This window comes from Drosophila virilis, chromosome 5 (assembly GCF_030788295.1).
Source record: "Drosophila virilis strain 15010-1051.87 chromosome 5, Dvir_AGI_RSII-ME, whole genome shotgun sequence".
Lineage (NCBI taxonomy): Eukaryota > Metazoa > Arthropoda > Insecta > Diptera > Drosophilidae > Drosophila > Drosophila virilis.
In genome coordinates, this window is record NC_091547.1 from 11,624,180 (window position 1) to 11,650,552 (window position 26,373).

The following is a 26,373-nucleotide window of genomic DNA, read 5'->3' on the forward strand; positions in this document are numbered from 1 at the left end:
AATGTTTGCATGTGTATGTATTTGCATATGTACATGCAATTAGTTAACAAGCCGGCTAAGTATACAAGTGCTTAAGCGTACAGTGAAACAACTCTACAATGAACCGTGTCAGGCAGAGCTTCTTCTCAATCGATAAATGGGTTGGGCAATAGATGGAAGTGCAAAAGTCTTAACATATTCAAAGTTGATGTTCGTCCTAGGCAGCTTTCACTGTACCTGCAGTTAGCTAACAAGCTGGCTTAGTATACAAGCGTTTAAGCGTACAGTGAAACAACTCTACAATGAACCGTGTCAGGCAGAGCTTCTTCTCAATCGATAAATTGGCTGGGCTATAGATGGAAGTGCAAAAGTCTTAACCAAATTTGAGGTTCGCCCTAGGCAACTTTCACTGTACCTGCAATTAGCTAACAAGCCGGCTAAGTACACACAGGGTTTATATTTGTTAGCCGTAGCTGAACGTCTGCGCAGCAGGCAATCGCTTAATTAAAATTTGGACAAATATTTTGCATGCCGCCAGGCGGATGATTGATGTCTGCGGCTAGAGTTGAGGTTGAGGTGGAGATGGAGATGGAGATGGAGATTGATGTGCTGCGCGAAAGGGAAATCTTTTGGTATTAATTACGCGCAGATGTATCAATAAAACTTTTACTAACGGTTTCACACCACTCGCCCCTCCCCCCCGCCACCGGCACCACCCGCTGCTGACGAACTGACGTCTCATTGGGAAATTGGCCAACAACAACAACAGCAATTGTTGGTAGCTGGAAGCCGCTTAGGCGCCCAAAACGAACGGAAGTTGGTAACGTCTCTTGGCGCGTCTCAGTTGCCACTTGGCTCTTAAATATTGTTAACTGATGCTGGCCAATTGGTTTTGCTTTCTGCTTTGCTGTTACTTAAGTAATTTACTTCATTTTTTTTTTCTTCTGTACGTAAAAGTTGTTTTCTCAAAATTGGCGTTGAAAAAAAACAAAAAATGAAAAACCAATCGATCAGCGGAAGCAATATCAACTCTCTTTTCCGCTTTTAAGTTTTTTCCCACACACACACATGCGCAGAGTTGCACTGCAGTGCACTGCTAAGTGCTCATGACATTGACACTTGCCCAACACTGGCCCTGTCCCTGTCCCATGTGCACTTCTGCACTTGTTTGCTACGTTTGACACTTTTCGTCATTTTATTTTGTGCGCTCATTTTTCGGTGTCCGCTTTGCGCATGAGTCGCTCGTTTTAGTTTAACACTGACATATCGCACGCTCCAGTGACCCACTAGGAGAGTGCATTAAGCACACACACATATGCACAGGCTCTAAGGTCTAGGGTTGCCAATGGCTTTAACTCCCTCGCTGTCCCTGAGCCCTTTTTTATTTATTTATCACCAGCTTGGGCTGCTGTTGCTGTTGTTGTGTTTGCGCTTCAACGATTTTAGCTTCGGCTAAGGTTCACTTATCATTGCCCATTGTACGACACGTTTTGTGCTATTGCTTTACACCAACAACAACAACAACAACAAATTCAGTTATATATAACAACAATAATAATAACAATAACAAGCGTTGCCCGACGCACATTAACTGTGTATATCGCTCGCTCTGCTCTGCCGTTGCGTGAGCTTCGCGCAAACGTTCAAACGCGAATGAGAGTCGTCGACGTCGACGCTGTTAAGTCGAGCTTTGTGCCGTCGTCGTCGCTGCGCAGCTCTGCTGCTGCCGCGCAGTCGTGGCTTGTTGCGCGCTCTCTCTCTCTCTCTCTTTGCTGTTTGTTGCGCTAAACAGCTGTCACGACCAGGCAGCAAAAACAACAAAATTAGCGGCAAATTTTGTTCTGGTTTTTGTCATTTCTTGTTTGTTTGTTTTTTTTTTTTTTTTTTTTAATATTTTTACCTGCCTACCGTAGGGGCTAAACAAGTTTATGGACCAGGGGTTGCCCGCTGGGGGTAGCTAAACAAGTTTGGCCAGCACAATTCAAGGGCAACGCCTGAACAGAGCGACCAATTAGCATTGCGAACTTCTCATACGCACTCAATCCCGCGCTCTCTCTCTCTCTGTGTCAGCTCTCTGCATTTGCAACTCTCCTCTTCTCTTCTGGTCACACGACCAAACTTTGACGCGACACATTAATTTGTATGCCATAAGGAAGCAGCATAAAGGGAGGTGCAAAAAAACAAAACGTTGAGCAGAAAAAGTGCAAAAGATGCGCCGTAAAAGCACAAGCACAGTGACCAATGCGTTTGTGTTCGGTTTCGGTTACAAAAGTTCAGTTAGCCAAGGAAGCCTCGCTATAAATAGACGTTGTTTATGGGTCGGGCAAATGAATCGGGAAATGCCCTACGCCAAAACCGAGTCCAAGCTGGCTCCATGCAAAACCCATTGCAGCGACAAGCACGGAATAGGAAGCGTTTAACTACCTATGAAAGACATTTGATACGTCAGGCGGTCCAACAATAGTGACAGCAACAACAACAGCAACAACAACAACGGCAACAGCGACAGCGATATTCACAGTCCGTCACACACACACACACACACACACACAGGCGGACACACGCACACGCATACACACACATGCGCGCTGCCAGAGTTTATTTTTTCTTCGCCGTTTTGTTAATTTTTTTTTTCACAATTTTTCTTCTATTTTGTGTATTTTTTTAATGTACTTTTTACGTCTGACTCGCACAGCTGCCGCTGCCGCCGCCCCTGCCTCTGCCTCTGCTGCTGCTGGTCAACAGCACCGGCACATTGCACCTGACACAGTCGTCCGGCCAGCAAAGACCCAGACTGAGGCGTCTCAGTTTTGGCCATTTTTTGAGCATTTCTTTCCGCTCACTTTTGTATTGATATGGATCCGTTTTTTTTTTTTTTTTTTTTAATTTCTGCCAGCAGCCGGCGAGAGAGGCAAATGCCGTTGCCTAAAGCCTGGCTAATGGCGGCCAAAGTGGCCCATCATCATCCTTGGCCAAGTCATCGCGGAATGCAAAAGCACTCGACTGACCGTTAAGCTGGGAAGAAATGCGAAGAGAGCAAAACAAAGCTCCAGTCGGAAGTGTCCGACCGGGCGATACCCTGTACCCAGCGCAGAGCAGCTGCCAGAAAAACATTCTAATCCCAGCTATGGGAAATTCTATACTCGATTAATTTCAGCATAGATCCCATTCATAGCATAGCATAGCCAGATCGACTAGGCTCGTCGGCCTGATCAAGAATATATATATGTATTTATTTTATAGTGTCGAAGTTGCCTTCTTCTGCCCTTTCTGGCATGCTTTTCATGGATTCAGTTAATAGACAGAGTTAACAAGAAAACTAAGAATAAGCCGGCAACATTCAAATTGAATGGCAACACATTCCTCAGCCGGACAGACGGACGGTCAAAACTTGTGCTAGATCTTTACATCAATCGACAGAATTCGGTGGCCAATAAAATTCGCTATTGGCCCAACTTGGAGAAAGTCATTCAACAACCACTTTCGATGCTTCAACAATGTAGTTGCTGTTTATTTGGGTGTATAATTTAATAGCCATAGAAATTTGACTAGTTTGCTCGAAGCGTGAGAATTTCGCCAACATCCAAAGGCATATTTAATCATAATAACAACATCTTGATTTTTGCATATTTTTAGACATACTTTTGAAGTTTACGCAAGAAATTGACAGCTTGGCTTTATATGTGGCAAATGGGCCTGGATTTATATTTAATATTCGCAGGTATTTTCCGAAGGAAGGAAACACTTGTTCTATTTTTATGGCCAGAGCTGTATGTGATATGATATCTGCCAGATTTACAGCTATTCGCACAAAAAGAAAAAAAAAGCGTGATTTATGGCAAACATATTGAGATTGCATGAAAAAAAGATTGAATTAAGAGCAGCAACAAGTGCTTGTTAGCAGCCTCTGTACACGAAACACCCTGTGCCGCGACAAACAACAGCATACTTTTAGGCGCTGGCTTTAAAGAGCTTTTATGGAATCTGCGGAAATTGCCTCGCTTTCGTTTTGATGAACACTGATAACTTAAAGCCAAGTTATTAGCAAACTATGCTGCTATAATAACGGTAAAAGTTGACACTCTTGTCGTTGTTTGTACCTGCGCATTGGCGAGCAGCGGACAGAGCGCAGCATCCTAAGGCATCCACAGCATCCAACAGCTGTTGTGGAACCTGAGTAGGTCCTATAAAATGGCCAAAGGCAACAGCATTCGCAGTAGTCCTGGTCCAGTGCTCGAAGCAGCTAAGACAACATTTTCACTCCTTACCCAACGAGTCAAGAACGGGAACAATTAAAGCGTTTCACGACACAGCGTTTTCTGCAGCTAAGAAAACAACAAAAAACCAACTGCGAGTCGTGTGCATTGTGAATTACATTTAAATTGTGAATGTGAGGCAAGTGAATAAATCTCTGTCTGGGACACACTTTAATAAATAAATACCAACCATTCTCTCATTCAAAAAGTGGCGCGACTGCCTCTAAACTTACGCTCACACACACACACACACACACACACACACGCATACACTCATTCGCACACACACACACACATGCGCAGGCATTTTAGCGCGCTTTTGTGTTGTGCGTCCCGGCTGCAGCGACAGCTACAACAAACAGGGTAAGTGAAGCCCCCAACCCCCCCTGTGCCTTTACCCCTCCCCCCTACCCTCCACACACCTGTGTTGAGTGCTTTACATTTCATTTGCTCGCAATTAAGCGAAATTGCATTAATTGCACGCGCGCTCATAGAAAGATGGCGGCGACTGTGTTCAAACTTACGCGCGGCAACAACAAGCAAGAAGCGGCTGGGTACACGGCCCAAGAGGAAGAGCAAAGCAAATAATAACAAAAACACGTGTGTTTCTTGCTTCAGACAACTAAAACTAAATCCATAAATTGATTTTTTGACATGCATTCATTTGCTTATTTTTTATTTATTTATTTTTTTTTTTTTGCATTTTACGTACAGCTGTATATATTTTTAGCACAAGCTTAGGAAGCAGCACAAGCATTGCAGTTGCCCAGGTGTCGCCTTTCTGGGCAGAGCCCAAAAGCCCACTTAAAGACGACGCTAGACAATTGGCAAAAGCAAAAGCAAAAGCACACAGGCACAGACCAACCGGTTGATGGCTGTGTGTGTGCGTGCGTCTGTCCGTCTGTGTGTGTGTGTAGCGCTCCCTTACACACACACACACACACACACACGCGCAAACAAACGAACGGCTGACTATTGGCGAATCGCAACTATGAAAAGCTTCACACACACAGTCTGTTGCCTGTGTGCCCGCATGTTGATTTTTTTCCTTATGTCTGCCTGTGTGCGTGTGTGTGTGAGTGTGAGTGTGTGTGTGCCCGCAGCATTTTTGCTGCGCTTGAATGTGTGTGTGTGCGTATTTTGTCTGTGGCGTGAATTTTGTGACGCAATGCTTGTAGGTTTTTGAACTGAAGTACTTGCAAACTTCCACTCTCCCTCTCTCGCTCTCTGCGCTTTTCGTTTAGCTTAGGTATCGCATGCTAAACGCATTAAAGCAGCACAAGCAAAGGGCTTTAAATAAGCTTTAATCAACGGGAAGGAAACCAATTGGAAGCGGGCTAAAAGTAAACTATTAAAATGTAAAAGTTTCCGACACGTACACTTTGAGCAAAGTAATGCTATAAATTAGACTTTGACCAGGATACAATTTACACGACATTGTGCTTAAAATATTGAGTATATTTCGTGCGGGAAAATTTCTCAGTTTTGATTTAAAATATGGGCTGTAAATTTAAGAGGAAATTCAAGCGCAAAAGTTATTTCTATAAAATAAGAGCAACCTTTAAGTTGAGAACGGGTTCTATGTCTTTTATTAATGGATTTTTGTGTTAAAAAGAAAAGTTGCTTCAGAGCAGATTTCATTGCTGAGATTAAGAATTTTCGACTTGGGCTGTATTTTGAGTAGATTTATGGTGTTAAAAACCAAGCGTGGAACTATTTCTTACACTTGTATTTGGGAATATTAGTTTTAAAATATTTTCTTGGTATAAGATTGCAGTGCTTAGTTTAAGAATTTTCAGCCTAGACTGCATTTCTAGTGCTGACAATTTTTGCCAAGTGTAGCGCTAGGGGCACTTGCAATAATAGAGCACAATGGCTGGGCCAAATCATTGATTGGACTTGGAAACTGGGACACTTCCGTTTAGAGAAATGGTAGCTTAACTTTTAACCTGAACTAAATAAACTAGCGTCCATTGTTATCAATTAGGACACGCTCGACTGCAGCGTGCAATGAATTGACCGATTACAGCAAATCTGCAGCTAAATGCGACCTTGCCACACAGTTGCTGCAACACCAATAAATAAGGAAACCACCGAAAGAAACTAACGAGCGGCACATAAATAAAAAAACCAAAAAGAGCAAAGTGTGCAGTGTTGTCCCCAAAAAGGACACACACCCAATAAAAGTCCACGGGACAATGTGAAAAATGAGCCAAGCGGAAGCTGATAAGCAGAAAAAAAAAAACAAGCGAAACTGGCCAGAACTCAACTAAACTGCGAACTGCGGCGGCGAATGCCATTGAAGTTAATTACAAAATGTCCAATTAAGAAACTGACAACGGCAGCAAAGTGCCGGCCATCAAATGCAAACGGATCGCAATTAAAAATGCATCTAGGCTGCAAAACCCTAACCCCGAAAAACTGAAAAACTGAAAAACTGCTAACTAATCGAGATGTTCGCATGTGAAATGAATGCGGCAAAAAGATGCCGCCGCAGAAATTGCATAATAGGACATCTCTTGGCCAGCCGGGCATTGCGGAATTTATTCACTGCTCGACACGGCAATATCCTGCAATATTCTGACATATCTGAATAAATTTGAATGTTAATTGCATGCAAATGCTCTGAATTCGCACACTGCAGCCTAAAAGTATGCGCACCTTTTTCTGCTCACTTCTCATGCTCAACTCTCGAGAAGACAGAAAATAAAAATGCATCAACTTTCATTTCTAAGTTGATTAAATAGAATTTGGATTTTTTATTATTATTTGTTCCTTAATCTTTTGTCTTTAGTGCTTAAGAGAAACTTAGAGAACTTTTTGTTTGTTATAGCTATTCGATTTCACCCGTAACAGTGGTAAATTGGTGGAAATCGTTTTGAAACTCATTTGCAAAGACTTTTGTGAGAATTTATTTAATATTAAAATATATATTAAAAATTAACTTAAACAAAATGCAATTGAAATTTCCGGGTAAAACCAGTTCGAATCAAAACCGAGAAAACGCTGATAGTAAAAACTAGAGCACACCTGTCTAGAATTCTAGACAGCAGATTTGTGTAAAGAACGCCATAAAATGTTGTTTTCTTTTCTGATTTTAGCAAACTAATTTTAGACAAAGCTTTAATTAAACAACTCTCCAGATAAGTCGATTAACACATTGTCTGTCGTGTGGCTTTATTTACTTAGATTAGAATCAAAATATAAACAAAATTTTTGTAAGAAATCTTTGTCGTCGGTATACCCTATGCCTGTTGTTCGATTACAGGGTATTGTTACGCCCATAACTACGGCAACAACAATAAAAACCAGAACGTCAGCTGTCCATGAAATAAAAGGACAAACTCTGCGGCGACGCCTGCTGTGTCGAAACTTGCCTGATAATTGGAGAAACTGAGAATTTGAGAATTAGAGAAACAGAGAATTGCGGCGCCCAGTGCGGTGTGTGCTACGAGATGTAAAAACTTGGCACAAATTAAATAAAATGTATGGCAATTAATCTGGCTTAATGCACGGCGAAAGCCTGAGTGCGCAGATAAAGCGCCTGCACACAAATTTTTTAATTAATAAATAAATGTTGCGGAAATGATGTGGCACTTAGGAGGACGCCTCGCCCATAATTACGCGATTTGCTGCGGCTTAAGAGTCCCGCGACAAATGCGTGCCGCGGTAATCGCAATCGGAATTACACAGCCGCCGCCGCCGCCGCCGCCGCCGCCAGCAACAGCTACCGAGTGCCATTAATGAGACGACTCAAACAAGTTGCCTGCCGAACTTATCTAATCAGCAGATACCCTGTATTCAAGTCGATCGACAAGCCACGCTTTGATCCTGTATAATCCTGTGCTGACCAGAACTTTCCTTTGAAGAACTCTTTTAAGCCTTATTTATGGAAGATGACAACCATTTTTTGTATCCTTAAGTTCCTCGATTAGAACTTATTTTAAGCTGAAGCACTTCTTTGTAATAGCCAAAGTTTTCGCAAAATACGATTTAGCTATAGATCTCAAGATATTTGGGCTTAACATAATAGAACTTTCCTTTGAAGAACTCTTTTATGCCTTATTTATCCCAGATATAAATCATTTCTAGTGCGTAGAACATTTTATAGATGCTTAAGTTCTTTCATTAAAACAAAAGTCTTTGTAATCCCCCAAGTTCCTCAAAAAGAAGAATTAGATATATGTCTCTATGCAAGATATGTAGGCTTCCCAGAACTTCCTTTGAAGAACTCTTTGATGCCTTTTTTATACCAGATAAAACCCATTTCTTGTTTTCTCCTAAAGTTTCTCAATTGCGATCTTTATAATCTTATTAATCCCCAAAATTCCTCGAAATAAGACTCAGATAGATATAGAGGCATGTCTATTGGCTTCTCATTGAGAATGTATTGCTTGTACTTTTTTCAAGCGTGCAATTTCTTGTAAATAGCATATTGTTCCTTAACTCAAGTCTATTTATTGCTGCCTTAACGGGAAAATCAAGCTAGTCCTTGCCCATTTTGTTTGTGCAGGGTATTGTAAAGCAAACACCTTAATATCTAATGATATTTATTTATATAAATATAGACGCTCATAATGTTGTGTGTTTTTTTTTTTTAATTTTTATGGCCTTGCTTTTGATGAAAGAAATATCCACTTAACTTTTGCCCCAAGGAGGCGGCGCTTGAGGCAGGCGATTCACACGTTTTGATTAAATGCCCGGCTTAATGTAATACTCCGGCTGAGGCTAAATGGGAAAAAAAGGTGCAGAGAAGGCCATTTGAACAAATTGTTGGCATTAATATTTGAGCAACAGTTTAAGGCCAACAGCTACAGCTGCAGCTGAAGCCTTTAAGGCCGCTGGCAACTGGCAACTGGCAACTGGCCACTGGCAAGTCCTGGCTAATTGGGCGCTGGCTAATCCACATCCGCAGCCAAGTCCAATTGGCTGGCGGGCTCAACGCAGCGACAAATTGCATTTGGAATTCATGTGAGATTGAAATCGAGAACAAAGCGCTGCCCCACTCGACCCCTGGCCAGCGGAAAGCGGCAAGTAGCAAGTGGAAAGTGCATGAGAAATGTGGCAATCAGTTCGCCCGCTTTGTGCTCCCCGCGCGCCTAATGAGTGGCTGTATGCCAGCTGCGGGAGCAGTCGCGGCTGTGGGGTGCTCTTTTTGTAAACATTAAAATGATTACCAGTTGATGCCAGACACACACACAAGCACACACATCCACTTAGAATCCATTAGGCATACTCAGCTGCCGCCGCAATCTCAACCATGAAACACCTGCAGCAGAGACCCTAACGCTTCAAATATATATATATAAATGTGCTCACTATCTGAATTGTGATATCAACAATTTAGTTACTTTGTATTAGCAACAATATATAGATTGATAAGTTGGCATAGATATAGCTCTCTAGTAGCTGTCACCCAATTATTAGCTGTTCATTACTAAGATAAGTTTTCATCGATAATGAACTCGAACAAGAATGTTGCTAGTAAAGAACATGATAATACAAATATTCGCATTATTAATAATTTTCTTATAACTATAAATATTATTATTTAAGTATATAGTTCGAGGCCCGAGCCAGCCAACAATATAATTATTATTATTATTATTATTATTATTATTATTATTATTATTATTATTATTATTAGTATTATAATTTTTATTTTTATTATGCTCACTTATTTTATAATTATTATCACTAATATTATTAGAATGATATTTCCATATTAACTAGGCCCAATTGTGGGTTGGTCTAGTGAAACTCTCTTCACAGCAGCCTTGACGTTGACTTTAGCTGAACAAAGGCCCTAATCAATGGCGAGGTCTGACTTCCCATAACAACCTAATATATATATATATAGATATAATTATATCTGTGTATGGGGTTAACTTGTCGCAACTTATATAAATAGAAGTAAACGATTTGCATGGCAATTACCTGGAAATAATTTGAATTAGTAATGGGACTTACCAGACAGGTTGAGACAACGAGAAGTCTCCAATCAAGCCAGTTAATCGAAGCACATACGCGAAGTGTATGTAAAATTTCCATATACTTAAACTAAACGTGACTACTTTAGATCGGGGGGATTCACGCTTGCCTGGCTACTGAACGAGATGCCTAACAATAAATAATACATGCTAATAATATCAATAATGGCCCAATAATGACTAAGTCAAAACGTAGGAACTATACAATTGGATGGCTTTATCAGCTGTCGCCGCCCGATTTCATTATCTTTTTCGGCAGAGAATCGTGCGAGAAATTTCGCGTGGTTCAGCCCAGATACAAAGTACACGTTGATTAGCTTTTGGCTCTAGAGTAGATAACCAGGATGAGTGGCAGCGAGGGCTGGGTGGTGGAGAGAGGAGAGAGAGGCAGAGAGAGAGAGATGAGCGTCGTACACACGGCCCCGCTTGCCCTGCTGCCCGACAGAGCATGATTTGCATTATAAATAATAAAAAATAATAATTTGCCTTAATCGAATAATGACCCCCAACCACTTGCTGGATTTCAGATTGGCATTTCGGATTTGGACATTGTCTGGCTGTGCGGCAACGTTTCGAGTCGAGTCGAGTCGAGTCGAGTCGACAAACGAGGAAGTTGCCCCAGTCAAATTATTCAATAAACAACAGAAAAACAAATCAAATCAATTATGGAGCGGTAGAGAGGTGGGGAGAGGTGGGTAGACGTGACATGTAAAAGGGTTTCGTGGACTGGCAGCGACACGTGTTTGCAGTCTGACGAAGTTGGTGCTAAAGAAAGTGCGATAAAGCGAGGTATACGGGGCAAAAACAAAGCAAATGAGTTTAAAATGTTTTACAGCTGCAATTAGATGGGCGCATGAATCGACGATTGTGGGCTACAGTGGGCGCTGCCTAAGTGCAACGGACTATTTACGCACACTGGCAGCTGGGTTCGCACCAGGCTAGGTTTCACTGTATGCAGCGGCAGACAATAACGGGAACACGTCTCTCATTGAGGGTCGCCACTACAGTTAATCTACATACATATATGATATATTATAAGTGGACAACGCAATGCTGGCACAGTGCGTGCAAAAAGTATGCGCACGAGCTTAAGAGCAGCATATATTTGCATGGAAAATCAAGCTGACAAGATTAATTGCATTGAGCACATGCAATTAATTGCACTTAAAGCTTAAAAGGTTTTTGTGGGAGAGAGATTTATTGCATAAAGTGCTGTCAATTAAGTGCACTTAAAGCTTAAAAGCTTTAATATATGTGTCGCACTAGTGTCAATGCAATTAATAGCGAGCTTTAAGCTTTGAGTGCAAGCAAATGTGTTTATTTATTTACATTAAAGCTCAGGCGAGGCCTAAAAGCTTGTGTGCATTTAAATGACATCAAATTGATTTCTTGTTTCTTCCATATTTTTTTGAGTAAGCATAAATTGCTTGGAAGTTATTGCGGAGTTCTGTTCCGTTTCACTTAAAGCTTTATAATCTTATTTTTTTTTTCAAAGTTGAATCAATTATGCAGTTGCTGCAAATGCTGAGCTAAGCCTCAGAATTAATTTGTTTATAGCGAATACCCGAAGAGAAGCCATTAAAATTTTTAAACAATCAACCACACTGTTTATACAAATAATTTACAAAAAAAAAAAGCAGTAATATTTTTAATTAATAATTAGTTGTTTACCTTGTCACGCGCACTGTAACAGCAAGTGTGCGAGTGTGTGCGCGAGTGACTGTGTGTAGTTAGTATGTCTGCTCGAAGAATCAGCTGTTTACAATAATAACAACAACAACAACAACAACAACAACAAGAAGAACAACAACAATAACATTTTGCAAAATCAACTTTATGACAAGCGCTGAGCGACTTTTTCGGATTTAGTTTCAGTTTCAGTTGGCCCGCGTTCGCGCTCTCAAAACGTTGCCGTCTCCCCCGTTTCCGACTAATACAAACCCATATATATATATATATATACATATATATTATTATTATTTTGGCGCGTGGTTTAACCTACCTTAAGTTTTTACACAGTCTCTCTGTTGATAATATATATTTATATACGATACGAACATCTATTTTGAATAGTACGTGCGCGTTTTTTTTTTTTTTCTAAATTCAACTTTGCATGGGTAATAATAATAATAAAAAGAACTCCCCCGCATAGCTGCACTCGAGTCGCAACGTGTGTGTATTATAAGACCATGAGAAGGTATTTTAGTTCTTCGTCTTGCTGTTATCGCGCATTCCACTCATCGCATGCTTGTTCTGCCTCTTGTTCTTGCTGTTTCTGTTTCTGTATCTGGCTCTGTTTATTTTCGTGTTTTTATCATGTTTGATTTCACCTCACCTGGTCTCTTGCCCTCAATCGCTTTACAATCAGTCAAAACAATATTTCCAATCAGTTTACACAGAGCTTAGCCAAAAGTTGGCATAGCTTCGGTAAAATCTCGCTCCGTAGAGCCCATTAGAGTTGCCCGAAAACCAATCACAATCGAATTAAAGCCCCAAATGACATGCACATAACAAACATGTTGCAATCGCACAAACCTCATTAGAGGCAATTTAGTTAGGCTGCGCTAGGCAGGAGTGCGCGACTCGGGTATACCCTGTAAATGCGAACAGAATCATTTAGGGCAACTCTTTCGCAAAAAAAATTTACCTTGTATTTATATGCTCACATTCATTTGACAAATTTCTTCCCAAATAACTTGCAAGGTTTTTTTTTATATAGATTTTAAATTTTGTGGATTCTAAAGATAAAATTCAAGTATGCGTATATACACAAAATCAAATGTAAACTCTCAGAAGTTTTTATATTTTTGAAAAAAAGACATTTCAAAAATACAATATTACCTTATAAAGAAACTTGAATCATCTTTTATTATCCAAAACGGAACGATTTGCCTATATATATTTATTTTTATAATATATGTCTTATCTATAAGATTTTCTTATTGGTTGCGAAATGCCTTCTTTATCTTCTTGCCTGCACTTACCGCACTTGAGTGTACCCTTTCTTTTTTACACACTTTCAAATATTGCAGGGTATAAAAACGCGAAGCACTCGAATTGTTGTTGCTCTTGCTGCTGTTGTTGTTGTTGTTGTTGTTGTTGTGCAGGCAAATTAATTTAAGTGCCGTCGTTAACAAAGTTAAATCAATTAGGGCCTGCAGCGGGTTTTCAGTGTGGCACGCGCACGGCCATAGATTTAATTATGGGTGGCGAAAACTTTGGCAAAACTGTGCCAAAGCCATACAAAAAGTTGCCTCCAAATGCACTTCCATTTAAATTCAAGCGAAAAGCCAACAGTGTGTATGCGTGTGTGTGTGTGTGTGTGTGTGTGTGTGTGTCAAATGATGAATCGAAAAAATGCTATCAAATCATCCTGCGCAAATCCATTGCCCAAGCTAGTCAAGCTGAAATTTTGATTGGCTTTTCGGGTGCAACAAGTGGACACGTGCAACCCCTACCAAAAGTCAACCCCCCTCATCCACTCCCCCCCCAGCCATGGCAAGTTCCATTGCAATCGCATTTCGCAAATCCGCAGTGAAATCTCCCAGGCGCTGATTTGATTCAATGGGTTCGTTTATGTTGCTGGCAAATTCAATGTCAAAGCACAAAAGCAACAATGAATGCTATTTGAATAAATGTGAATTTAAAAGCGAATGCAAATGAATGGCCCTTTAATAGCTTAATGAATCAATTACAAATATATGGCGCTTAATCATTTCTACATCCCGAACGCATTGCAAATGTGCAATAAAGTCATATTTGTTTTGTGTAAATGCTTGTAACAGATATATATCGATCGATATCTGGCTCCCTTTTGCATATTATCGATAAATATTAGAATTTCCCTTCAGTTTTTTGGGTAATTAATCTCGTTTATGAAAGTAAACCCCCCGCTCTTTGGTATATATTCACATTTTAGTACCAAATTAGGCATCAAAGATTTCCCAACAATAAATTTCCCATATTGAATCCCCACTAAGGAATTTCCCATAGTATAAGACAAAGCAAAAGTGAAGAAACAAAAAAATGTCCCAAGAATGCAATACCCATAGCATAAGGCAAAGGCAAGAAGATCGCCAAATTTCCCAAAACTAAATTTCACATTGTATAAGCAAAGAATAGTATCGAAAAATTTCCCAAGAATGCATTGCACATAGTATAAGGCAAATAGAAGAAGAAGCACATATATATGCAGCTAGAATCGTGTAGTGTATCTGCTAGTCGGCTGCACTGTCGAATAGGACAGTCTGGTTTCAATTGATTTCGTATGCAAAAGCTATTTGTCTAATGGCAAAAAGAGTGTGGCCATACATTAAAGCACAAGAGTACAAATTATAAGAGCTTTAAGTTCATTGTGCTCGACTGCGAGATGCCCTGTATAAAGCAAGAGCAGTTCACAATTTCTCGTTAATAACTTCTGTTATGCATTCTTACGCTAACTTATTGGGAAATTTATCCAAGATTTTTACTTAACCTACCTTTATATCCTTAAAAGTTATATACATATTTTCCAGATAGTTAAGGCTTGGACTATTTGATACTTTTATGTTTATATATGTATTGAAGGAACGTTTTGGGATATAAGGATATTTTTCATTTAGAGACATTTAAGTAAATATACTCTTTCTTTGTGCTATATTTAAGAGAAACCTGCAATTCTCAGGTGCTTAAAGCTTTCCCATGTTAGACAAAAAGTCTTGTTTAAATTTAAGGTGCACAAAAACAGGGCATATAAAAGCAAGCAATAATATTATGTCTGGTTAGTAAAAAACAGCAGCCAGGTATGCGAGACGGTGCAGAGCACGGTTTTACCGCGGAGGGCGGGGGGGTGGCTGGAGTAATGGGAATGTGAATTCACATTAAGTTGGTTTTGTGCGGGCCACAAGAAATGTTTATGCCAGTTGTTGGGATCGCCGCAAAACGTGTAGCACACATATGAGCGTATTTTGGGGCATATAAATGTGTGAGTGTGTGTGAGTGTGTGTAAGCGTGTGTGTGTGTAAGTGTGTCTGTGTTGCTGCTAAAGAGTTGCAACGGCATATAAAACTGCTGTAATATGATTATTGCCTACTTGTTGGCTTTACGTTTAATACACTTGACTAAGATTCTGCTCTTCCCCCATTTATTCAATTATACAGCAATTACATAGAATTTTATCAACCAAACAAACTGCCCAATTAAAGTAAAGTAGATATTCAACGAGACCACCGAACTATCAGCGAGCCAAAGCCACACAAAACAACCGCCCAAAATCAGAAGCCAATTTATACACACAAATATATATATATATATATATATATCCGAAATGGATCTGAAGCACAGCGCCAGCGGCGCCGTCGAGAGCGCCGATTCATATATAGCCAGCAGCAAGTCAACAGACATGATCACGCCGAAGGACAAGGAGAGCAAAGAAAACAACAAATCGGCCAATGCGCCAGCCGAAGGTTAGTTTTAAACTGTATGAAAATAGAGAGTTAGCTTCGGCACGCCGAAGTTTGAATACCCTAATACGCATGTACTATAAGTGCCTTTATAAGCGTGCAGTAATAAGTCGAATCTATGCAAAGTTTTATCATACAATTTTTACTGAGAGAAGGCCATATTGAATATATAGAAAGCTTTAACCAACTACCTTATTTAAGAGAGCACGCTCTTTGTTTGTATCGCTTACGCTCTCTTTTGCTCTCTCTCTCTCTCTCTCCCTGTGTAATATGTGCAAATGCGCGCCATTTTTCACGTTAAGTGCAAGAGCTCAGCACAAACCAAAATTGCTTTGATGCACATTCACTTAGTTAAACAAGATAAATAACACTTTGCGTACGCTGACGAATAACCAAAGTATTCGTTAATTTAAACCTAAGTAGATTTTATATTGTAACAAAGCGTTTGTATACACACGCGCAGAATAAATAACCGATCGCCAGGACAGACGCGCACAGACTGAAACTCCTCATTATGTGCGCGCCTACGCCGGGCCGGCTCTTGCACTAATACAAATGCAACAAAGAGCATGCAACTTTTAAAACTCCTGCGCTCACATCATTGACAATGCTCTCTTCGCGCGTTAGCGCTCTCTGCTGAGTACACTACTAAGGTAACGGGATCGAAGGCGTCACGACCAATAGCGTGAACGCAGTAGCTACATAAATATAGCCCCCTCCCCGCAGTCTTGACATTTACAGACGTCGCTCTCTGGCTACAAAATGCAGCCGAAATATTCAACGAGATTGAAAGTGTAAGAGTAGAATATCAGAGAGAGAGAGAGAGAGAGAGAGAGGGCAGCAGCCGGACAAGGCTTTACGAACTCGGCTATCGACACTGATCAGAAATTGCCACATTCCATGTGTTACACAGCTCGTGAAAATATTAAAATACCCTGTGAAAGTTAATAAAAACGTATATAGAGCTCACGTAAGCGTAATTATCTATTCGGATGTTATCTGCTTGGTTAACATGCAATGCAATTCCTGTCACGGCTGCCACACAAATCTTTTGGGCCATTTACGATGCTCAACAGATGTGGGTGTGTGTGTGTGTGCGGTAGCTAAACATATATATGCAAAACACTTTAAACACACACACACACACACACATGCATACAAAGCGGCCATTTTGACTTAACTGCACCTCAAGGTATGCAATCGCTTTGTTTGCATTCTCTGATTTGCGTGCACCGCATCTAATATGTGTGCATGCAAGTATGTGTGTGTGTGTGTGTTTGTGTGTGTTTGTGCATGTATGTAAATATGTATAACCATGTGAATGTGTGTGTGTGTGTGTTGTCAACTATAAATAAAAAAAACATCAAAAGCGTTTCTTTTTCTTGCACTTTCAATGCCAAACAACTAAAAATGGTAAAATCACGCTGAACGACTGTCTGATACCCTATAAGCAGCTCATGCATTATAGCGTAGATCATTATGAAGCTCTAGCATTACAAGCTCTTAGATAGTACGAAAATATTAAATATATAACTTAATTAAATATATATGACTTATTAAACAATTCAAAAGTTGACAGCGTGCTTTTGAAGTTGGCTATGGCATTTTATGCACACCTCTGCTACATACCCTTTTAAGTTTGTTATACAGGGTATTGTCGTTTTAGTTTCAACCTCTTCCCAATTTCCCAATTTCCTTTGAACCAACGAAATTGGAATATTCTTGCAGACATGCATGCATGCACAAAATGCACTTAGAGAAAAACCAAATCCCTGCAAACCAATTTTCTGTTTTACACTAATAAATGCAAGTACATATGTCCCCAACTACACTCTAAGAAAAAGTGTATTCTTAAGCTTACAAAGTTAAGATACTCTCAGGAAGAGTAGTAAAACCTTTAGACACCTTCGTCCGCTTTCAGCCCCAGCGAACTGTCAGGTAACATATACCTGTTGTATACAAATTATCCTTTATGACAGTTGTTTCCATTAGGAACCAAGCAACTAATCCAGTTAATATATATGTATTATATACAAAGGCTCAGCTCAAGTGTAGCAGCCAATTGCATACTCTATACATAGATACATATAAGAAATGTATCTGCTTACGTATTTGCTTTTTTCTTTCAGGTTACAAAGTCTATGCGCGTCGCTGGGCGGTGCTCATACTCTTTGTATTCTATTCAGCCTCGAATGCCATGCAATGGATACAATACACCATCATCAACAATATAATAACACGGTAAGTGCTTGGAGTCCTTGGGGCAGTTGCCTCAAATGCGATTTGATGTGCGCTTAACTCAAAAAGGGGGACTTAGTTAAAAGCTGGTTTGATTTAATTAAAAGTTGCAAAAGTCTACCCCGATGCCGTGCTCACCTGTCGGCCAAGGGAAAGTATATTTATTTGCCATTTTAATGTTTCGCCAATGCAGCTACTATGGCATCAGTGACAAGTGGGTGGACTGGACGTCCATGATTTATATGATATTGTATATACCGCTCATATTTCCGGGCAGCTGGTTCCTCGACAAGGTGGTGAGTGGTGCGCAGTTAAATAATTCTTGATTTTATTTTAATGGCTTGGCGATTTGGGTCTGGTCAGGGTCTGCGCATAACGGCACTCGTTGGCATTGTGGGCACCTGCATAGGCGCCTGGATAAAGGTATTTTCGGTGGATCCGTCGCTCTTCTATGTCAGCTTCATAGGACAGTCAATTGTGGCGCTTGCCCAGGTAAATAAGCCAGCAAACACTTTCAGCTAATTAAAACTATACCACCTGTATTCATTCGAACAGGTGTGCATATTGTCGCTGCCCGCGCGTTTGGCTGCCGTCTGGTTCGGACCCGATCAGGTGTCATCCGCCACCAGCGTTGGCGTCTTTGGGAATCAGGTAAGCGAGCCGCGTTAGCTAATTTTGGCTTAAAGTTGAAATTACGCATACGCCCAGTTGTTCAAGCTAAATATATTACCCGTTACGGGGGGTACTAGCAAGGGGGGGGGCTTAAATTTGCATGAACAAGAAAAGGGCTGCAGCATTTTGGCCAGATTGATGCCAAATGCTAAGCTGACACGCCAAAATGACATTCGTGCTTTCCCATTTCTATCTACTTTCTTTTTACACATTTCCGGCCAGCGAAAGTGACTACTTTCTGACCCAACCCCCCCCTGTACTTTCTGTTACACGACGCGTGCAATCACCAAATTGCCAAGGGTTGCACATGAAAAAAAAAAATATAGAGCTAGTGTGGTTGACTAGAATATACCCTGTACGCCACCACATGCTTAGCATAAGGATTTTTGATTCTTGAATAACTTTGAGTTGAATTCTGCGAGCGTTATGAACTTTTTAGTGTGTGAATTGTCTTAAAGTATTTCTATTTGATTAGTTCGAAGTTCCTCGGCTGGTAAGCTATACGCTCTAAGAGACAAATGAGATTTGTCAGAGTTATAAAAAGAAACGTTAAAAATTTGTGCTGCACACGCAACCAAAATGCCCGTTACAAACAGCTACAGGGTATACAGAGAAGCAACTAGAGCAACCAGCAGGAATAAGTTAGGCGAAACTAAGCAAACTGATTGCACATCTCAGTGCATCAGACACTAATGCAAATATAGGGGGCAGGGTGGATGAAATGGGAAAGCCAAAAGAACTCTTTGTGCACATTTTCAATTTATTCGACTGTGAAAACAAACGCATCGACCTGCCTCAAGTGTCGTGTGTGGCAAGTGTGGCAGCAATGTCAGTTCGGGGTCAAGTTGCAGCAACTTTCCGGCAGAGCCGGACACCAACTGACCACAGTTGAGGTCCAGTCTAGGCACCTGCAGCTGGCCGCTAGAATCGCAATCAATTGCGGTTGCCACGTGTTTGGTTTGTTGGGGCCATAATGTAATTAGCCTGTGGCCAAAATGCCAAAATGCTAAAGTGCTGTGAAAATCTATAATGCCAAAAGCCATTTACTGTCAACACACAAGCTTTGCCACATATTGCATAATTGCATCAATTATTGATGCCGCAAAGTTGCAACAATAATTAATGAAACATTTTGCGGCGCTGTGAAAACTTTTACGGAAAACTAAGAAAAGTTGGGAACAAAAAGTAATTTAAGTTTTAAGTATTTTACTTTTTCCTGAAACACGTTTCTTGTAAAACGAACATTTTCAAGTTCAATTTTCTAAGGTAAATTTTTATTTGAAAGTTCGGTCAAAACTTAGTTGCCTGAGCGTCGAACTGGCGAGTTAAAGGTCGCCGACTCAAATTCTGCACAAAAAAAAGCAATACCTGATAGATACGCTGGGAAGAAATAAATGAGACTTTATAGATTTTAACAATAACTAAAATATTTCCTTAGATTTAATTGATTTTGGGGCGAATGCATGGACGGAAAAATGTGCATACAATTACTTTGAGCCGCGCAACGCCGGGTAATTTCGTCTGGTATATTGAAGGCACTTCCAGTAGTTTACCAATAGCTTCTTATTCTAAACAAGCTCTTCGTCATGGCTTAGCTGTTTGAGCGTCGAACTAACGAGTGGAAAGTCGCCGGCTCAAATCAAGCAAAATTCGTATTTTTACAGTTGTTTATTGAACGTCACGTAATTTCTTCTAGTTTATCTAGTCTATGCAAAGCAAGCAGCTTTCCAAAAGTTGCCCTAATATTTTCAATAGCTGCCTAAAGTTTTGTCATCGATAAATATCGATCAGCATGCGATTCGCGGCGTCTCTTGAGAACAATTCTGTTGCACAACAAGGTTGGCTGAAGCTACTTCAGCTAGACACTTATAACTTTTGGCATTTGAGTCTTATTGGCTTAGCCTCAAAATTTGAAAGCAACTACTTTGACAACTCGGAAACTTGGCTCTAGCGTTTATGGTTGCACTTTGTTTGGCCATTACATTATTGCCACATATTTACCTAGTTGACCTTTGACATTCTGTTAATTAACAGGCAGCTTATGGACGCCAAACAAAGCAAAACAATTAGTTTGCTTGCTCTGTGATTAGAGTACGTGCGTGTGTGCGGGACTACCCTTAATAATGATTTACGAGCAGATAATGTACATTACGCGCAACGTGTTGCAACTGAGACGAAATGAGGGCAACTCACCTGCTGTACGTGCAAATATGCAGCGCAAACATTGAAATAGTCATGCGAATGACACGGTCTGACACATATGTAATGTGTGTGCGTGTGTGTCTGTGTGTGCGTGTGTGCCGTCATATTTGCCATACGCTCGAGCGCCGCTGAAAAGGCTTATAATTTCCGCTTGTTTTTCGCCAGGCTCGCCTCGGCAGGAAGTCTCAATGGGATATGCATGTCACAATATGAGGCATGCCTCTCATTCAATGTGTATAAGAGTGTGTAAGTGTGTGTGTGTGTGTAACCATACAGTGCCGTCGAACAGTGAACGTCAACGTCAATGTGCACGGCCCACCTGCAGGGCAGGCCCTTGCTGCATTGGCTGAGGTCAAGTGCCTGTTCAATGGAGAAAGCCAAATGCAAATGTTGGCTTTAAAGCGTTGCTAGGCAACAGTCGAACAATTCGAACTTGTGCCCCAAAAGCGCTCAATGGCTGCGGGCAGAAAAAAAAAAATACAAGAAAAAACAGTAAACTACGAAACACCGAGGAGTAAATACCCTTAACAGAGAACAAGTATACGCTATCTATTTATACAGAAAACCCTTTTTTCTGCTCGTCATTAAAGTAAAAGTGAGTGTTAAAAGCGTTTTAGAAGGAATGTTTACCATGAAGTGTATAAGAGATCGTTAGGCAATATATACATAGACTTATACAACAGCACAGTTTTCCTTAAGAGAGCTTCATACGACTCGCTCGTTCTTAATCTGTCTGCATTTCACCTCACTCTCTTTCTCTCTCTCTGAATAGTTGCCCTTAAGAAAAGTTTTACAAGGGTCTCCCGTTGCCACTCTGTCTTTCACTCACTCTCTCTCTCTCTTTTGGATAGTTTTGCGCGCCAATTTGCTCGTATTAAAAAAACTTCGCGCCATAAACAAAACGACATTTACATATGTATATTCCAAAAAATAGAAGACAAATAAATGACACTTCCAAGCACAAGCATCACATACTTTACACATTTAACACCATTTAGATGATTTAACTAAAAAATAAAAAACAAACAAAACGATTTAATACACACGCGCAGCGGAAGCAACCGATCCACAGGACAGACGCGCACAGACTAAAACTCCTCATTGGGCTCGCGCCTACGCTAAGCCGGCAGTCGCACTAATACAAGCACACAACAAATAGAGCACACAACTTTTATGACTCCTGCGCTCACATCTTTGACAATGTTCTCTTCTCGCGTAAGCGCATTCTGCTGAGTACACGACTGCGGTAACGGGATCGCAGGCATTACGACCAATGGCGTGAATGCAGTAGCTCTATGAATTTGCCCCCCCTCCCCGCAGTCATAGCATTTACAGAGCTCGCTCTCTGGCCGCAGCCTGCAGACCAAATATGCAATGAGATCAAAAGTGGTAGGGTAAATTATCATTCACAGTCACACGAGAGAGAAAGGGACAGAAAAGGCTTTAGCGAGTCGGCTGTTAAATTTATGTTCTGAATAAAGTCGGAGTTGCCAGCTTTTGTGTGTAACACAACTTGTGTCAAAATTGGAATACCCTTATACCTTTGATATAGAAAGAGAATCTAAAGCAAAAACTAAGCAGCGGGCGGCACTCGCTTGACGCTTGACATTGAAGCGCCGCCCGACGCCCGACGCCCGATGCCCGCCCACTTTTTAGAGCTTGCCGCCTTATCTGGCAAGGACAAAACGCACCAAGCAGCCGCGCAGCCAATGCCACAGGCACAGCCCCATTTCCACAGAATCCTGACAAGCAGATTTGGCGGAGAAACAAGCTTTGAGCACACGGACTTTGGCTTTGGCTGTGGCTGTTGCCAAAGTGCTGAACAAACATGCTTTCGTTTTTCTAGACTATTTTCCATATTTATGCCCTGTACACCTTGGGAAACAGATAGTTAGAGGCAGCTTTCAAGGCGATATGCTAAGAATTTCCAATATACGTTTTTTTTTATGATTTACAGCATAAACAATTGGAGAATATTTTAAATATTCTCTACTTTTTGCAGAGTATCTGCCAGTCGGACACTCCCAACTAAGTCACTTTTATCCGTTTATTTATTTTTTTTTTGTTATTTTTGTTAGCTGTTACAACAACAAGCCCTGCTCATACGCATACGTAAACACGCCGGGAAATGAATGCCTCGCCCTGCTGCTAGGTTTCTCCTCCAAATCCTGCGCCTCCTCCTCTGCCCAGCGTGTGCATCCCCGTGTTTGTGTTTGTCTTTGCATTGCTAGTCCCATAGCTGTAAGGTTTCTCTAGTGGGCATTACTAAACTTTTCTCTAGTTTAGCCTGCGCCCGATTCCCGCCCGAGCCCTCCAAGCAAAACGGTCTCAAGTTCACGAGCTTATTCGAATGCTGCTTTTGATTTAATTTATGCAGATTGTTGCATTGACAATTCCCAAAGAATCGAGAGCATTTGCATTTGCAAAGCTATTTTTAGTCGGTCTTAGCATAATTTTAATGCCAATTTGCAAACAATATTAAGTTTCTGACAAAGAGCTTTAAGAGCTTACAGTAAGCTGAGCTTTAAGCTAAGAGCGTGCTTTAAGTATGTTCAAAGAAATTTAAAAATCCCTCGATGAAAGCTCTTTAAAGGATGCATGTTCTTGATTGATAAAAGCTGCTCAAATAGAAGCTTTAAAGCCATTTAAAGCTTTTTTAATAGATACTTTCAACCCATACAAATTGACTTTACTTTGTACGCAATGCAATTTATTTAAACAAAGAGCAACCTTAATAAAAGCTCGACGTTGAAAGCTGTTTGCGTATCATACAAAAAGCTTTTAAGCCATTTAAAGCTTACTTTAAATGCATTCTTTATGCAACTATTCAAAATTAAATCTATACAAATTGACTTTACTTTGTACGCAATGCAATTTATTTAAACAAAGAGCAGCATTAATGAATTCACGACTTTCAACCACGTGGAAAAAAAAGAAACTATGGAAAAAAATTCAATTTGAAAACGCACTCAATTTTAATGGACTTTACAATTCGATGTCAAAAGTTATTTTCCGCCATTCGCTAAAACCGATTTATGGGACAAATAAAATTGTCCATAAATAGAAAAAGGCAAATAAAGAACTTGAAGCGGATGATGGACTAGTAAATACCCTGTAAAAACTATATGGCTTTAACTATTATAGTCCTTGTGATCGCTGCTCGAATAGTAGATACCCTATGTTAGCTATTGAATTTTTTTCCATCTATTTTGGTACTTGCTCGACTGGTTGATACCCTTGGAGAGTGGAGCGAAAATTCTTTTGTGTAGAAGGGCAGACAGAAGGAAGCTAAAGAGCGTGGTTTCAACTGGAACATACCCTAGATAATTGATCGACTCGCCTGTTCAGGGCTTCTTCTGCTGCCTGTAAAAAGTACAGGGTATACAAAAAAAAAAAGAATGCAGCACACACCACATAAAAAAAAATGTGCCACAACTGAAAAAGTGGCGAAAAATAACATGAGACAAGTTTTGACGCAGCAGCTGGCCGGCAGGAATTTTCCTTTATTTTTTTTTTGTTGGTAGTCCCGAAATGTTATTTGGCATGAAATGGCCGCGCAAACATTGACGAAAACAAAAATGCAACAGCAGCAGCAAGTGTGAAATCCTTGTGGCAGGACACATAAATCAAGCGAGCATAAATAAAACGAGACGGAGCATGTTTCTGTTGCTGCTGCTGCGGAAACGGATGCATTGTTTTGAACCAAGTTTGCCAAAGAAAAATAAACCGAAAAAAAAAAACCTTTAAAAATTCACTCTTACAGCTGGGCGTGGCCGTTGGATTTGTGCTGCCACCGATGCTGGTGCCGAACTCCGAGGACATCAACCAGGTGGGCAGCGATCTGCAGATGATGTTCTACCTGGTGGCCGGTCTGACCAGCATACTGCTCGTCCTGATGGCCATATGTAAGTGCTGGCAGCAGCAACTCAATGCCATTGAATCAATTGGCTTTGGCTTTTTGCAGTCTTCCAGGATCGGCCGCCGACGCCGCCGTCTGCGGCACAGGAGGAGTCACAGCGTCTGGAGGGCATGGTCGAGGAGCAGGTCAGCTTCTTGCAATCGCTGAAGAATCTGATGACCAATCGCAATTTCATATTTCTGCTGCTCTCCTATGGCATCAATGTGGGCGTATTCTATGCCATCTCCACGCTGCTCAATCCGGTACAGTGGCCATCGCTTAAGACGAACGCACAAAACTAAACTTGTCTGGTCCTTGTTTTGCTCTTTTTCTCGCCCCCCCCACCCCATTCTGCCGCAGGTGGTGCTCAAGTATTATCCAGGTCATGAGGTCGACACAGGTCGCATTGGCCTCAGCATTGTGCTGGCTGGCATGCTGGGCTCCGTTGTCTCCGGCATAGTCCTGGACAAGACGCACAAATTCAAGTAAGTCGAAAGCAATTAAACTCAATGACAGCCGCTCATTACGCATACGCCGCGTGCGCCGCACACACAACTTGATGCCACAAGCAGTTAAGAAACTTTTCAAGCACTAAATATATTCTATATTTAAAAATTTAGGTGTCCTACATAGTTTTCTCTATCGTAAACAGCTAATTATTGGCATTTAAATTAACTTCCTTCATTCACGTTCGGCTTAGAAGTAGACATCTCCGATCGGATCGGATTAATATATGATATAGCCGGAAAGCCCGTAAGGCAAAGCCAACTTTTAACTTTAGTGCGGTGCAAGTTTTGTTCCGATTGGACTTTGTCTAGATAATCCGATTTGAAGTTAGGTTTCGGGTGCAGCAAAAATACCGAAGTACCGTATTCACACCGACCATGCCAACTACACTACTCTACTCTAATTCGTTTCGCTGTTGCAGGGAGACAACGCTGGCGGTCTATGCCCTTTCCATGGTGGGCATGTGGATATTCACGTTCACGCTGGACACCGGACACATTGCGGTGGTTTATCTGACAGCCTCGCTGCTGGGGTAAGTGCTGCCTGTCCGGCCATTTAACAGTTAACAATTGCAGCTCTTAAAACGTAACGTTCCGGTGCAGCTTTTTTATGACCGGCTATTTGCCGGTGGGCTTTGAATTTGGCGCCGAGCTCACGTTTCCCGAGCCGGAGGGCACTTCGTCCGGCCTGCTGAACGCCTCGGCGCAAACGTTTGGCATTTGCTTTACGCTCTTCTACTCGGAGCTCTTCTACTCGTACGGGGATGTGCCCGCCAACGTGGCCATGGCCCTGATGCTGATCGTGGGCACGGCCATCACGGCGGCCACCAGATCCGATTTGAGGCGGCAGAACGCGCAGGTGGCGCCCTGTGCAGCTGCTGTCAATCCGTAAATTAGCCAAAAAGAAAGATACGAAAAGAGTTGAATAAGAAAATACACACACACGCACACCCACACACACACACACACACACGCACACCTGGGTCGCGTTTGTATAGTTGTATTTTTAATGCATATCGTTTTTAGATTGTTTTTTTATTTATTTATTGCATTTGTTATTTATACTTATGTTTTCTGTTGTAGCTTTAAGTGAATCATGTGTTGGATTTCTTATTAAAAATTACACACACCCACACACACACACACATATGTATACATATACACACGCGTTTAGCTTAGGCAATTATTTTT

The 26,373-nt window shown here is 41.1% G+C and overlaps 2 protein-coding genes and 1 long non-coding RNA gene across 13 annotated transcripts in view; 1 reads left to right on the forward strand and 2 right to left on the reverse strand.

Moving 5' to 3' along the window:
• M7BP (Myosin-7a binding protein) overlaps positions 1 to 1,640 on the reverse strand; it is a 33,523-nt gene extending 31,883 nt beyond the window's left edge. For 4 of the 8 annotated variants that reach the window (XM_032436293.2, XM_070210361.1, XM_032436289.2 and 1 more), the window contains exon 1: positions 1,566 to 1,640. The gene's annotated coding sequence lies outside the window, so the exon portion shown is untranslated. The remainder of the gene's footprint in view (positions 1 to 1,565) is intronic. The other 4 variants (XM_002050303.4, XM_015174500.3, XM_015174499.3 and 1 more) reach the window with 2 other exon arrangements.
• Positions 1,641 to 4,211: 2,571 nt separating this feature from the next.
• Positions 4,212 to 26,321, forward strand: HisT (Histamine transporter). 4 transcript variants are annotated; one of them, XM_070210366.1, is made up of 11 exons: positions 4,212 to 4,374; positions 15,364 to 15,669; positions 17,796 to 17,907; positions 18,098 to 18,200; positions 18,268 to 18,396; positions 18,460 to 18,555; positions 24,542 to 24,683; positions 24,743 to 24,939; positions 25,037 to 25,161; positions 25,605 to 25,715; positions 25,786 to 26,321. In XM_070210366.1, the coding sequence occupies exons 2-11, from the start codon at positions 15,531 to 15,533 to the stop codon at positions 26,072 to 26,074; spliced, it is 1,443 nt and encodes a 480-aa protein (XP_070066467.1). In that variant the 5' UTR covers positions 4,212 to 4,374; positions 15,364 to 15,530; the 3' UTR covers positions 26,075 to 26,321. The 4 variants fall into 4 exon arrangements, with proteins under 4 accessions (XP_070066467.1, XP_015029239.1, XP_002050338.1 ...); XM_015173753.3 differs by lacking the exon at positions 4,212 to 4,374 and adding an exon at positions 4,452 to 4,598; XM_002050302.4 differs by lacking the exon at positions 4,212 to 4,374 and adding an exon at positions 12,107 to 12,422.
• On the reverse strand, positions 8,769 to 11,849 carry LOC138911413 (uncharacterized). The gene is made up of 2 exons (XR_011417022.1): positions 10,206 to 11,849; positions 8,769 to 10,076 (listed from the first exon to the last, which is right to left on the reverse strand). It is a non-coding gene; the product is annotated as an uncharacterized lncRNA (long non-coding RNA).
• Positions 26,322 to 26,373: the final 52 nt, after the last annotated feature.